We start from the raw sequence: 13999 nt of genomic DNA, 5'->3' as shown, positions 1-13999 counted from the left end.
TAAGAAAAAATAACTTTATACCATATATCGTGAACAAGATGTCACAGTGCACGAACCCAATTTTTTTGTATCATACCTGTGTTGCGTGTGATAGAGATAGATGATATGATAATTAGGAGATAAAAAATGTAATTTACACCAAATCATCTTTTGCCTATAAGTTGATCCACAAATAACTGGATATTCCGGTCGGACGAGCCACCATCCGCCACCGCCTCCCTGGCGGCCAGCTTAAGCATCTCCGCATTCTTCCTAATCTCCTCCGATCTGGACCCTCCAACGATCTCTTCAATAGCTCTTTCCACTTCCTGGGACCCAACAAATCCATCGCCGTCCTGTTCAAGTCGTATTCCCGTCCGGAAAACATCGGAAATAAGCTTGGCATTGGTGGGTTGGTCCGACCACTGAGGATAAGCGATCAGGGGAGTGCCTGCAGTTATGGCTTCCAACACAGAGTTCCATCCACAGTGAGTCAAGAAGCAAGCCGTGGCCGGATGAACCAGGACCTTAGTTTGAGGACACCATGACACGACGAGGCCTTGCTCTCTGGTTTCTTCCAGAAAGTCCAGAGGGATCCCTCCTCCTCCGTCTGCGACTATCGATTTTTCTAAAGTTTTCATGACCCACAGAAAATGACGTTTCGTTCTCTTTAAAGCAACTGTTATGCTCTCTATTTGTTTTGCAGAAGGCACCATGATGCTCCCGAATGAGATGTATATCACTGAACCTGGAGCTCTATTGTTTAGCCACTTCATGCATGAATCATCCGGCTTCCACATCTCAATACCAACGTCTTGCTTTTGGTCTGTAAATTGATGTATAAACGCTAATTCATGCAAACCAATCTTCCGTTTGTACTTTTCATTATATTTAATCCAATTTTCCGTTTTTTTTTCCACTTGCTTATAAGTTATAAACAACGACTAAAATTTAAAAAATAATTAATTACTTTCTTAAGATAAAAATATAACTTTTACAGTTTTACTTATATCCAAGAAGAAAGTGAATATATATAAAGAAGTTAGTAGATTGAGAATCAAATAAGGAAAAATGACAATGATGTCCTTTTAATTCAACTTAGCTCCCAAATGTTAAACTTTAGGAATTTACAACTCAATTTTTTAATTTGATATTTTATTATGATAAATTTATAACTTATAGTTTAAATTTTAATAGAAAAACCCTGTTAAATATTCTTTATTAAAATTTGAAATATAAGTTACAAATTCTTTATAACGAAATTGTAAAATTGAGAGAATAAATAATAAATTCTTAAAATTTAATACTTGAAATCTAAGTTAAATTAATTAATCCTTTTGAAATCTCTTTGTCACTATCCTATTAAATAATTCAACTCCACATCTAACTCATATATTTATTACTCTTTCCATCTTAAATTATAAGATATTTTTGAAAACAAAATGAGCATTTTAAAATATAACATATTTTAATAAAAATAAAGTTTTATTAATAAAAATATAAGACATTTCAATTATGCTTTTCCAGCATTACATTCCCATACTTTCTCCCTTTGGAACGTTAAATAAAGAGTGTTTTTGAAAGTTTAGATTTTTCTTTCAACAAAAATAAGATTATAAAATATATTTAATAATTTCTATTGATACATATGATTTTGTGTAGAAGTATTTTATAAATAAGAAGGAAAGGCATATTAGGAATAAGAACCAAATCTAAAAGATAAAATGATAATAAAATTCTTTTAAATTATATAAATAACAATTTGATTTATCAAAATGATATAATTACATTAAAGTCTTTAAAAATTTTTCTATCATTAATGAATTAATTTAAATAATAAAATTACCCTTAATTCATTATATTGCTAAAGTATAGTAAATAACAAGTATCAATCATAAATTTTGTTTAAATAGTTATAACTTTTCCTTTTACAATCGTAAGAATATAACAAAAAATTATAAGTTCGTATTTCAAATTTTTGATATTCCTAAAGTGTAGTAAATAATTAGTGTCAATTATAAGCTTTATTTAAATAATTATAAATTTTTTTCTTAAAATTACAAAAATGCAACAAAAAATCACAAGTTATGCTGCTAAAATCCAAATTTATAATTTTCTATTGCATTCTTACAATTTTAAAAAGAAAAATTATGATTATTTAAATAAAACTTATGATTGAAACTTATTATTTTTTACACTTTAGGAATATCATGAATTTAAAATGTGAACTTGTAATTTTCTGTTACATTCTTGCAATTTTAAAAGAAAAGTTATAATTATTTAAATAAAATTTATAATTGATATTTGTTATTTGTTATATTTCAACAATATAATGAACCAAGCACAATTTAATTATTTATATTAATTTATTAATGACAGAAAAAATTTAAAAGATTGTTGTGTAATTATGTTATTTTGAGAAAATAATTTATTGTTTATATAATTAGGAGAGGCTTTAATGTTATTTCCCAATCTAAAGTGTCACGGATCACGGGGGGCAAAATGTTCTTACCGTGTTCATCTTCACTGAGCAATGATGGAGGGACAAGTGGACCCACTGGTAGAATTGGACACAGATCAGCCATGGAATCTTTGGCGTCCTTCTCGAGTTCATAGAACGAATTTGCCAAGACCCATTTGAACTTCTTCACGTTCCGAAACATCTCCGATAGCACCTTCGGCATGCTTCCGAAAGGGTTCGTCGGAAGAACAAAAGACGGAAGGTCCTGATGCCGCAGCAATGGAAAACCCGGCAGCTCCACCACCTTCTCAGGCTCCGTCGCCGTCGGAAACTGGTTCAGTTCATTGTAGAAACGATAGTAAATGACATAGACGGCGCAAGGCTGTATCCAGACGCAAGCACAAGGGATTCCAGCCTCCTCGGCCACGTCAGCAACCCACGGGACAAACGGATTGTTGATAACACACGCGAGCTTTTTAGGACCAGCAACGAAGTGGTTCTTGATAAGGTTGGACAGACTTGTTGGTCCAACTATTTGGATCTTCTCCATGTATTGATCTAGATTTGTGTTCTTGCGGTCCTCTTGGTTAAACCCGTCGGAGAAGAATAGCACTTGGATTCCGTTGATGGTTATGGAGTCGGGAACTGCGGCGGAAGAGAAGCGAAATACGGGTGGTAGACAACTTCGGTGGTGGCGAGGGTGACGTGGAGGCCTTTGGAAAGGAGGCTATGGCCGAGTCGGAGTAAGGGGTTGATGTGACTCTGGGCTGAGAAAGCCACCATGAGCACATGAAGCTCTTGGTGGTCTTCCTTTGAGGCCGCCATGGATCAGGTGTGTGAAAGGAGAAAGGGGATTAGACTTGAAGACTTGTTGAGTAGCAGCCTCAAAGTCGCCAAAATAAAATAGTCCATGGAGGGATTAGGGTTGAAAAGTAAATATATTCCAAAAAGTTTTTTTACAAATATTGAAAAATAAAAATAATGTTTAATCATGTATTTTTTATTCAGGTAAAAAAAAACATCATGTATTTTTTTTAATATTAATTATATATAAAACAGAGAATAACAGGATAAATATCCCAAAATAGCCTTGTGACAAAAACGATCACGATACATTCCTCTGAAATCCTGAGATATTTTTCTGACTTAAAATTGTAGGGACTTGCGACAAATTTTCATGAGTTAAAATTGAATTGTTTATTTTTCCCAATGAAACTTCTAAATTTCATAATTCAATTACACAAGAACCTGGAAATGAAATTTTAAGTAGTTTAACAATGAGATCATTACATATAAGTATATCTCAAATTTGAGGTCCTCGTACGTATCGTGTCTCATTTTGCCTGTTTCATCATTCGCCATGCATTTTGGTCAAAAAAAAAAAAAATCATTCGCCATGCATGTCAATGTCTGATCATGACGTGACAGGGCCAGGGGAAAACATTTACAGCAAACCGATGTCACATGGAGAAGACTCGCCCTGCACATGTGCGTGGATGTACTTGTATGCACGTCACTTTTATGTAATGAAACCATTTTGCATGAAAATATGGATTGTTAATAATTTTTCTTCAATTTAAGCATTTCATAATTAAATTTTTCTTCAATTTAAACATTTTTATAATGTCGCAAGATTATTTGCAAATAAGTTTTTTATATGGGGTGTATTTATAATTTTTTCTTCTTTTTCATTGCATGATAATTGAAAGAAAAATTTTAATCTAGACTTCATTAACCAAATATAATGAAAAAAAAAGAACCCCTTAAAGTCTTAAATTTCACTGAAAACTAAAAGGAATGAAATAAAATAAAAATAAAAATAAAAATTACCTCATTGTCCTTAGTGGCTTAATCTTGTTAATTAAAAGACACTTGCAATTTCTCTATATTGAAATAATTAATTTTTCTACCATATTTGTTTGTGCACATAGTTTCATTTGATTTTATTTTTAGTATTGTTATCATAGTAAAAAGAGTTACAAATTTGTCATGCTATAATTGTTCATTGCTTATACCGGAATGGTTATTTTTCTTACAGAAGTTGTTTGTGTGCAAAACTTTACTTAGTTTTGTTTTTAATGCTGTTATCATGATAAAAAATAGTTACAACTCTTTTATATTAAAGTTGTTCATTTTTCATATTTAAGTAGTTAATTTTTTTATAGGAGTTGTTTGTAAGTATAAATTCACTTATTTTTATTCAAACTACTATTATCATAGTAAATAAAATTATAGATTTTTAATAATGAAGTTGTTTATTTTTCATACTGAAGTAATTAATTTTTTTATTGGAGTTGTTTATGGCATAGCTTAACTAAATTTTTCTACAAAATCAGAGGATCAATTTTATTATTTTTCTCAACATTTTAATTTCATTTCACTACTCTTGATAAAATTTCAAACTTTTAGAGGCTCTCTTTTTTATTATGTTTAGTCAAGAGGTCTAAATTGAAATTTCCACTAATTGAAATATCAAATAAATACCATGTTTTTAGTTAATAAATAATGTTATCTAAATGCCTTTCTGGCACTAATGGTCTGATACTTGACATGGCTAATTATAGAGGGGTTGATGACGCGACGGGAATTGCCGACCTCCAATTCGGAATTGAATACCCTCGTTTGCCCTTCCTAGAGGACATTTGGTATTGTTAGGTTTTTTTTTCTTTTTATCAAAAGTTGGTTGTTAAAAATTTATTTGACAAAAATCAGTATAATAACAATCAATTATTGCAGTGAAATTTATGTTTGAATATATGTTTTAAAAATTAGTTTCAAAAATTAAAATTTATTTGAACTATATAAAATAAAAAGTTCTTGTAAATGTACAATTATAAAAAAAAGATATTGATTTTTATTATTTATAATTTTTGTTACACAAATGCTTCATATTAAAAATGTTTGAGAAATGCATGTGATAAAAATTTTAAATAACACAAATTTTTATATATATTAAACAATAAGAATAAAAAATATAAAGTTTAATATGTTGGACAAAAATTACATAAATTAGTGCCAAATGACAGTTTAAAGCTTGCCTAATAAATGTTGCTTTCTTTGTATGTAAAAATCCGCTCACGTGCAATTTATTTATGTGTAAAAATCAAGGATAGCATGGTGATATAAAAAATTAGGAAGATCCTAATGTTGCTTTCAAAAAATCCACATTCAAGAGCTTTTAAGATGCTCACATTTAATATTCAATGGTATCTCAAGCAGGATTGCCTCTAAAAAATACATACTGTGAGAAAAAAAAAAAAGGGAAGAAGAAGTTGACTTAGAGTCAAATTAAATACTTAAACCACTTTCCACTTCGAAAGTACAAAAGCACTTTTTCATTTTTTATTTCTTGTAAAGTGGAAAGGGGAAAAACAAATGTGCGCTAAAATTTTATTATTATTTTTAGTAATTTACAAGGAGAACGAAAATGTAGTACCCCCTTCATTCAAAAATATAAAATATTTTTTATGAGATAAAATATTAAGAAACATAAAAAATTTTTAGTGAATTTTTTTACTTTAATAAACGAGAAATAAAGTGTAACTTAAAAGATAATTAATTGACTAATTAGGGATAATTAAGTTAAAAATGCCTTATAGTATTAAAAATAACCTGCAAGTTTCAATTTAAATAATTACCAACAATAAATTTAAAATCTAAATAGAATTCCCATCTAATAATTGAAATTCTTACTTACAATTTTCTAAATTAATATTTGTAACTCATTTTTAAAAATATTTTGCAAGGACCTAACTGCTATTAATTTCTTATTTTGGGACTTTATTTTCATTTTTCCTAATTTATATACTCCCTTTTAAAAAAAAAATCTATTCACTTTTTAGATATTTTTTATTAATTATTTTAAACTTTTAAGATGATATCTATTGATTACTTTTTTTAAATTATATCTTTATTTTTAATATATGTAATTAAGGAGTAAAAGGGAGATAATTAGAAAGAAAATAGATAAAATAAATTAAGGGTACCTACGTTAGAAAACTTAAAAAGAATTCTAACATCGATTGTATTTTTTAATTTATATGTTATAATCCTAAACAACAGGAAAAAAAAAGAAGTGGATTGAATAAATACTCTAACTAAAACATAAAAAGCGGGAAATTAATCAACGAAAATCTAGCAAGCAGTATTTTCATAATAATTACATTTATATATCTTAATTTTAGTAATCGCTTGGTTCAATTTTCTAATTAAACTTCCCAAAAGTTTATAATCGATTGCTTATTTCGCTTTTTGTTAAAAAAAAAGATTAATCACTTATTTCGCTTTTATAATTCTTGAGAAGCTTGCCTAATTTTTAAATAAATATAATATCTTTTAAAACTAAATCCCTTAATTTATTTGTACATCCCTGCAGTAACCTCCAACATTTATAAAAACAAACAATTGCACTTTTAAAGAGAGAAGACACTGGCAGTATAACAAGCCCAATTTATATCAAAACTCAGCCCAATAAGTAAAGAAGATTACTTAATTGAACCGAAGCCTGCGGTTGACATAGTGACTATTTGGTTAAAAAAAAAAAAAAGAACTTGGTGGGTTGGAATCCCAGTGTCCATTAGTTTTAATATGATGGAAGGAACTGGAGCACAAGTGAAAATTAAAGAGCTGCCTTACAATTTAAAGAAATATGCCAGAGTTAGTCTCTGAAACAATTTCAACGAACTGTTAAGCGAACTCAGACCTAGAAAAGTTTGGGACTGTTTGTTTAAAACTTTTGGACTCTCCAAAGTTTTTTTGGGAAACCATGTGAAGGAGGTAGCTAGCCCAGGCCAACGCGTTTAAGTCCATAGCAACATTGTTCCATATTTGATTATAATGGAGATTTGGTATAATATAAAATATAAAGTAACATATTGAGTAGTATGGGATGTTTAATATTATTTAAGTGGGTTGGTTCTTGCATTGATATAGGGTTTCCCATCCTAATTAAATACCTGCCAAATTATTAGGAAGAGGATGATATTGCATTATACGTAGATGACATGGGATGTTTTAACCATTGGTGTGATCAGTATCTTCTCATTGCAGATGTTCAGTAAAGGGTCAGAGCTAATCAGCATTTGGGCTAACTAATCGATTCTGTATCTTCGTCACTAGCAATTATAACTTTAATTTTGACCTACTGGTAAGCCTTCAATATGCTACATTAACTAGTTTGTTCACAGACTATACACGCTACTCTTGAACAAATTGATAAATGTCATTCCCTATTTTCTTGCAAAAGAAGAAGAATCTACGTACTTGAGCATGAATTCTGACAATGATAGCATGTCCGTCGGTGAAAATTCTAAAATTCTTGTGAGCTGTAGAAGAGGGAAGCAAACTGATCTTTACTGTACTGAAATCTTTATATCAGAAAACATAGTACTGTTCTTGAAATACTAAATAAGCCGTATAAGGAAGAAAAAACTTCCGACTTAGCCACAATAAACTCTCACATGAATAATTAGGAAGAATTTTATAGCCACCACTTAGTGCCTATTTGGTTAGGCTTTAAAATTGATTTTTGTGTCTGAAATTGATTTTTAAAATGAAATTATCCAAACGACTGAAAAAGAACAAAAATCAATTCTGACATATTAAGTGCGTAAGCTGATGGAATCAGCTTTTGCTAAAAGTTTATCAAAAAATGTTGAAAAAAATTATAAAAGAAGGCCCAAGAAAAAATTACAAATCAGGCACATAATTTAATAAACATAAAATTAAACTCTCTTCTTTTCTCTCTTTTTCTTCCTTAATAAAATTCAAATTTTGTATCCTCAAAAAATTAATGTTTGATATTCAAGAATTAAATTATATAATAATTTATATAGTTAAAATTAATTCTGATTAAATTATTCAAATATTTTTAATTCTGTTAAAATTAATTTTAGAAAAACAGTATCAAAACAGATTGCGTTATAACATAATTAATTATGATTAAAATCTATCACTTAATCAATTATTTTTATAATCTATTATAACAAACTGAAATTCAAACGGGCACTTATATTACAACCCTTATTCCAACTCTGAAACACAAAAGGAAAGAATTAGTTATGAGTGCCAAAAAAAAAGTGCCTTAGTAATAATAGCCTTTTTAAGAGAATCAAAAGAGTTTTGAGTGCTATACACCACAAAAAGGAATCATTTGTAATAAAATCTATATATTGTATCACCAGATTCATAAAATCTAATTAATGTAATTTTTTGTTGTGTAGGGGCCAAAACTGAAATTTTATCTAAAAGTAGGGGCGCAAAAATTAATTTCAACGTTTTTCTCATAAAGAAAATTTCATCCATCTACAAAACAAATTTTGAAGCTTGGGGCTTTTTTTTTTTGGGGAGGGGGGGCCCTGCTTGCCCCGCTGTAACTCGTCATTGGTTGCAGTGTTATAAGTAGATCTTGAAAAATAGTAATGGTAGATTTTTTTTTTTTTAAATGAAGATATACATAAACTAAATGTACAACTTGATTAACGAATCCAATCTTTCATTATCAAAGGAAAAAATGACTATGCCATGTTGGTCCAATAAAAGCATAATAAAAACCTAAAGGAGGACTTCATTATTTATTAAGGTACACCACACGTGTGTACCGTACGTGTATTTCATTCGTATCAGCATACATAGAATATCAACTATATGTCACATACTTTATTCGAAGGGGCCAGGATACAAACATATACAAGATCTCGACCCAAAATGACCTGAAACAACACTGATCATACTCAAACAATGATTAGAAGAACATAACTAGACAAATTAAAGAACTATATGTTTTGGTGATTTTATCATAGGACACTACAATAGAAGACTCTGAACTGAACGCTCCTCACAGACTATCCAAACTTTTTATTTCGATCACGCCTAATGGCTTTATTTAGGATAAACGTACAGAAAGAGAAATCTCTTTCCTCATATATATGTGTGTGCCCTTCCTAATTAATGCCCTGCTCCACCATGGCTAGGCCCAGAGTTATCAGGCACTGTCTGAGGCGAGAAAACGTTCTTATCATTTGAGCTTAGAATTGAGCTCCTCAACACCTTGTGTGGTGACCCTAGAAAGAGACCCACTGACTCTTCCTTAGCATCATCATAAAGTGGTCGTGGGATTATCCCATGCCTGGTGCTCAACCTACAAAAGAGAATGAGACAAGAAAAAAGACAAAAGATTGGAGCCTTCCAGCCATAACTGCTGGCTAAAAAGAGAGTGTGTGTATTAATAAATGGGTTTATTTATATTGAAGACTAAAGTTGAAAGGTTTTTCTAGTATTGCATGAGTACGTGAGAAAAGGAGACGCAAGCTGCACTTCCATTTATAGTGTGGTTTAGAGATCAGAATCAGAGTAAGTATTGTGTTGTACTGTTCATTGTCCACAAAAGTGATAGTAGGCCACAATCAACATGAAAAATTAGGTTTAGTAGTGGAAAATTGCCCGCTGGTATATATCTTGAAGTTTTACTTCAGAAAATGGTACTATAATACGTTCAACACGATGTATGGGATTAAGTTTGATCACTTGCGAGCTAGAATGAACTATATAGTTCAATACCACACGGGACCTACTGTAGCCAATAAGTGGCTTGAGTGTTGGAATAAATAGTCAGCAAGAAATATTTGTGCAGAAGATCTTAATGTGATCAGAATTCAGCATCGTGTTCTTTTCAGGTCAAAAATTAGTTTGTGATCTCAATCAACTTTAAGTTTGTCACGGTGAAATTACTTTATCAAGTATTGTAGCTATTGATCAAAATGTGATTTCAATTTCATAATTAATTAGTAATTAGTAAATATATAAAGAATGGTAATATTATGTTTTTGAAATAATCTTTGTTAATCCTTTTTTCTTGCCATCGTGTTTTTAATCAAACAAAATTATTTTTTTCAGTAGGAATCAAACACAATTATTATTAAATATTTTCCTATACAATCACGTCAACAAATCTATAATTTACAAAAATAATTTTTTTGGTACATATATAGGAGGGTTTGAATTATATTGATAGTCTATTCATAATTGATAATTGACTCCATTCCATTACTATTGTTAGCCTAAGTGGCTAAATTACAAAATGTTATTTTATAACTAAAATTGGTATTGGATATAATTAAGAAATATAGTATTGTGGAGACATCGTAATATTATATATGAATCATATATAAAAAAGGATTTAAAGTGTTATGGCTTTGACAAAAAAAGATGAAAAAAAGAAATAGCAGCTTTCGACGCCTCAGTTACAAATAAAAATATGGCGCAGCAAAAAAGATGAATTAATTAATTAGTTGAGCATAAACTTAAGTAATCAAAGCAGGGAAGTGGAAAGTTAGAAATCAATTAATAGCAAAAGAAAAGTTGGGCGAACACAAAAATATGGACGACAATAGAAAAGAAAAAGTCTGAATTTAGGCCAACCAAGATACCCCCTCCATATCACAATATAAAATATTTTTTAAAAACTTACTTGATTCAAAATATAAAATATTAGGTAATTTTTATAATTTTTTTTCATCTATACCCCTGCTTTATTTATTATTATTTTTTTAAAAATGATGCATTGAAATTTTAATTATCATTATTAAAGCACTTATATAATATATTTAATGGGAGTAAGATTAGAAAGATGTAATTTTTTAAAAAAATTAAAATTTCAACTAATATTTTTAAAAAATATAAATTAATTACCAACACTCTATATTTTGATACAGAAGGAGTAGTTTAATTTCACAAGCATCTGGCATCTTGCGTTTGGATTTCAATTGAAAAAATTGATTATAGAAAAAATTAATTATTAAAATGTGATGATGTTTGGATAAATTTTTAGAAATTGATTTTAATAAATTGAAAATATTTGGATAATTTCTTGAGAGTCAATTTTGAATGTACAAATAAATAATATAAAGTAAAGGAGCTAAATAGAGTTTTGCAAATGGAAAAAATTTCAGCTTTTTCAAAATGAAGTTTTGCAAAGATAAATTTTTATAAAACCATGATTTTAGTTGCAAAATTAATTCCTAATAAGTATCCAAACAGGCCCAAGGTCAATGACACTAAGGTGATATATATGTATAGTTTCATGCATGCAAGTAATGGATGAGTGAAATGAATGACCCTCATATAAATCCTCTGAAATTAATGAGGTTGGGGAATTTACATGAAGTATTTTTGCTCATTTTATTATTTTTTATAAAATATAAAATATAAAATATCCTCTCTTTTTTAAAATGAAAAAACTTCACATAAATTCGTCAATCTCAACTTTAAATAATTTAAATTCCATATGTATAAACCACACGTGGTTTTCAACTTTAGTTTCGCCTCAACATATTGGCCGGCTGCGTAGATATTTTCTAAAATCTTGCAGGGGTAGGTTATCTGATAAAAGTTTAAGAAGTATGGGATTTTTCAAAGACACCCAACCATAAGCTCTAAACTTATTTGCGTATAAAGATTTAATTTTTTATTTTGTAAAAAACATATAGTGGATAATTAAAGAAATTTATGTAGTTTCTAACTATATAGTATTGGGAGAATTACATTGAAATTTCACACAAAAAAATTAATTACTGTAAAGTTCATTAATAATTGAACTAAACTGCATTAACAAATGATCATGGTTGTAATTCTCCCTATAGTATTATTTAAAATTTCAAATAGGTGTTTCTTTCTTGTTTCTCTAACCAATATCTCCTATATATTATTTACAAATAGGTAATTCTCCCTATAATATTAGTTAAAGAAATTTACGTAGTTTCTAAGCATATAGTACTGAGAGAATTACATTAAAATCCTACATAAAAAAATTAATTACTATAAAGTTTAAGAACAATTAAACTAAAATGTATTGATAACTAATCTTGGTTGTAATTCTTCTTATAGTATTATTTAAAATTTCAAATTTCTCTAACCAATATCTCCTATATATTATTTATTTATAGAACCTTTAAAAAGATGGTGATTGGTGACTTAACACGAGAGAGATATGACCTGATCAATATAATAGAGAATTTTGAGTTGAAGTTGTCTTTACGACTCTTTCAATGAGGTTCACTAATCACTAGAAGTAAGAAGAAAGTTGCCGCTTTATATATGTGGTCAACAAAGTGGCTCTAAATATAGTCAAAATAGATGATAAATAACTCCCAAACTTCTGCAACTTCGATTCTGTAGACAAACGATCAAGACGTGACATCGTGGTAAAATTTGACAATACCTATAGGTTAGACGCCTCAGCGTGTCCTGAATTTTGCATAAAACTTTTTATCAATCTAGCTTAACATAAAAATTTATTTAAAATCTTATTTAAAAGTGAGTCTTTTAAATAGACTTATATATTAATTTTAAATGTCTCTAATTTGCTTTAAAATTATTAAAATCTATATTTATATATATAATATATAATATGATTTATCAATTCTAATATCTAATAATTAAGATGACTTACCAATTATAATACAACATTAAAGTAACAATATTAAAATTAATATATAAATAAAATCTAATTGAAAATATAATTAAAAATAAAAAAGAATAAATTAATTAAAAATTAAGTAGTGAAATTGATATATACGTAATATATTACATAACATGTGTGCATGTTAAATAGGCCCTGACTTGGGCTTATTTAGTAAATAAATTAAGCTAAGTTTGAAGTAGGTCAGGCTGTAGGTTTTTGATAAGAGTTTAGCATATTTTCATCCCTATTGCTATATAATATTACCATTGATCTGTTCTAAAATACTTGTAATTGTGTAGTTTCTGAAAGAGTCTCGCTATTGCACAATTCTTAATATTAATAGAGTAATTCAGAGTTAATATATATATATATATATATATATAAGTTGTTCGCACTAAAGAGATATGGTTGAGTGGAATAAACCAGATATAAAAGAAATTGACTAAATGCTCGTGCTAAGACATATTGCAATTTTAAGCCATATGAGCAGCCACGGCACGTATATGTGTTAACTAAATACTCTGCTTTTTAGTCGAAAGGGAATGAATCTATTGATCGCTCAAGTTAAGGTCAAGATCACCCATTATATTTTCCTAGCTAGTACTTCATGCGGCAGCAATTCTATTTTGTTCTTTTGCTTTATTAACAACCCTGTGTGCAACGTCATTGTTCTTATAGTACATACTACATAAGATGTTAAGAGCCATATTGCTCCGTAGATGTAAATTTTTGAACGAGAGAGAATTAAAATATTATATTTCACATCAAGAGGATAAGAGTATTTAGTTTCATATCAGTGAATCACCCCTTATTTTTTGAGTATGCATGTAGTTGAAAGGAAAAACTAATTAAACTAGTACAACATCTTATATAAAAAAATTAAAATATTTTTTTTTTTAAGTTTTTTATAAATACTCTTAATAAAATGTATTAATTTCTTTCATATATTTTAATCTGTATAAATTTTTTAATTTGTGCAAGAATGCTAGAACTCTGTTAATACAAAAATTATTAATTTTTTTTTTGTAATCTGTCAAGGACTATTAATTAGTAAATAGTTTTTGTTTTTATATTATTAATTCTTGTTTTTTCTTTTATAT

General features: G+C 28.8%; 1 protein-coding gene across 1 annotated transcript; it reads right to left on the bottom strand.

Moving 5' to 3' along the window:
* On the bottom strand, nt 1-3340 carry LOC129293008 (UDP-glycosyltransferase 84B1-like). The gene is given in 3 exon segments (XM_054930791.1): nt 1-805; nt 2492-3098; nt 3101-3340. Coding segments are annotated over 3 exon segments (1434 nt in total). The 5' UTR covers nt 3266-3340; the 3' UTR covers nt 1-143.
* Between the last annotated feature and the right edge of the window lie 10659 nt (nt 3341-13999).

This window comes from Prosopis cineraria, unplaced genomic scaffold (genome assembly GCF_029017545.1).
Source record: "Prosopis cineraria cultivar Desert tree isolate PC_DT_omini unplaced genomic scaffold, ASM2901754v1 PC14, whole genome shotgun sequence".
Lineage (NCBI taxonomy): Eukaryota > Viridiplantae > Streptophyta > Magnoliopsida > Fabales > Fabaceae > Prosopis > Prosopis cineraria.
Note: the sequence above shows the minus strand (reverse complement) of the source record. Positions and strands in the feature narration are given on the sequence as shown.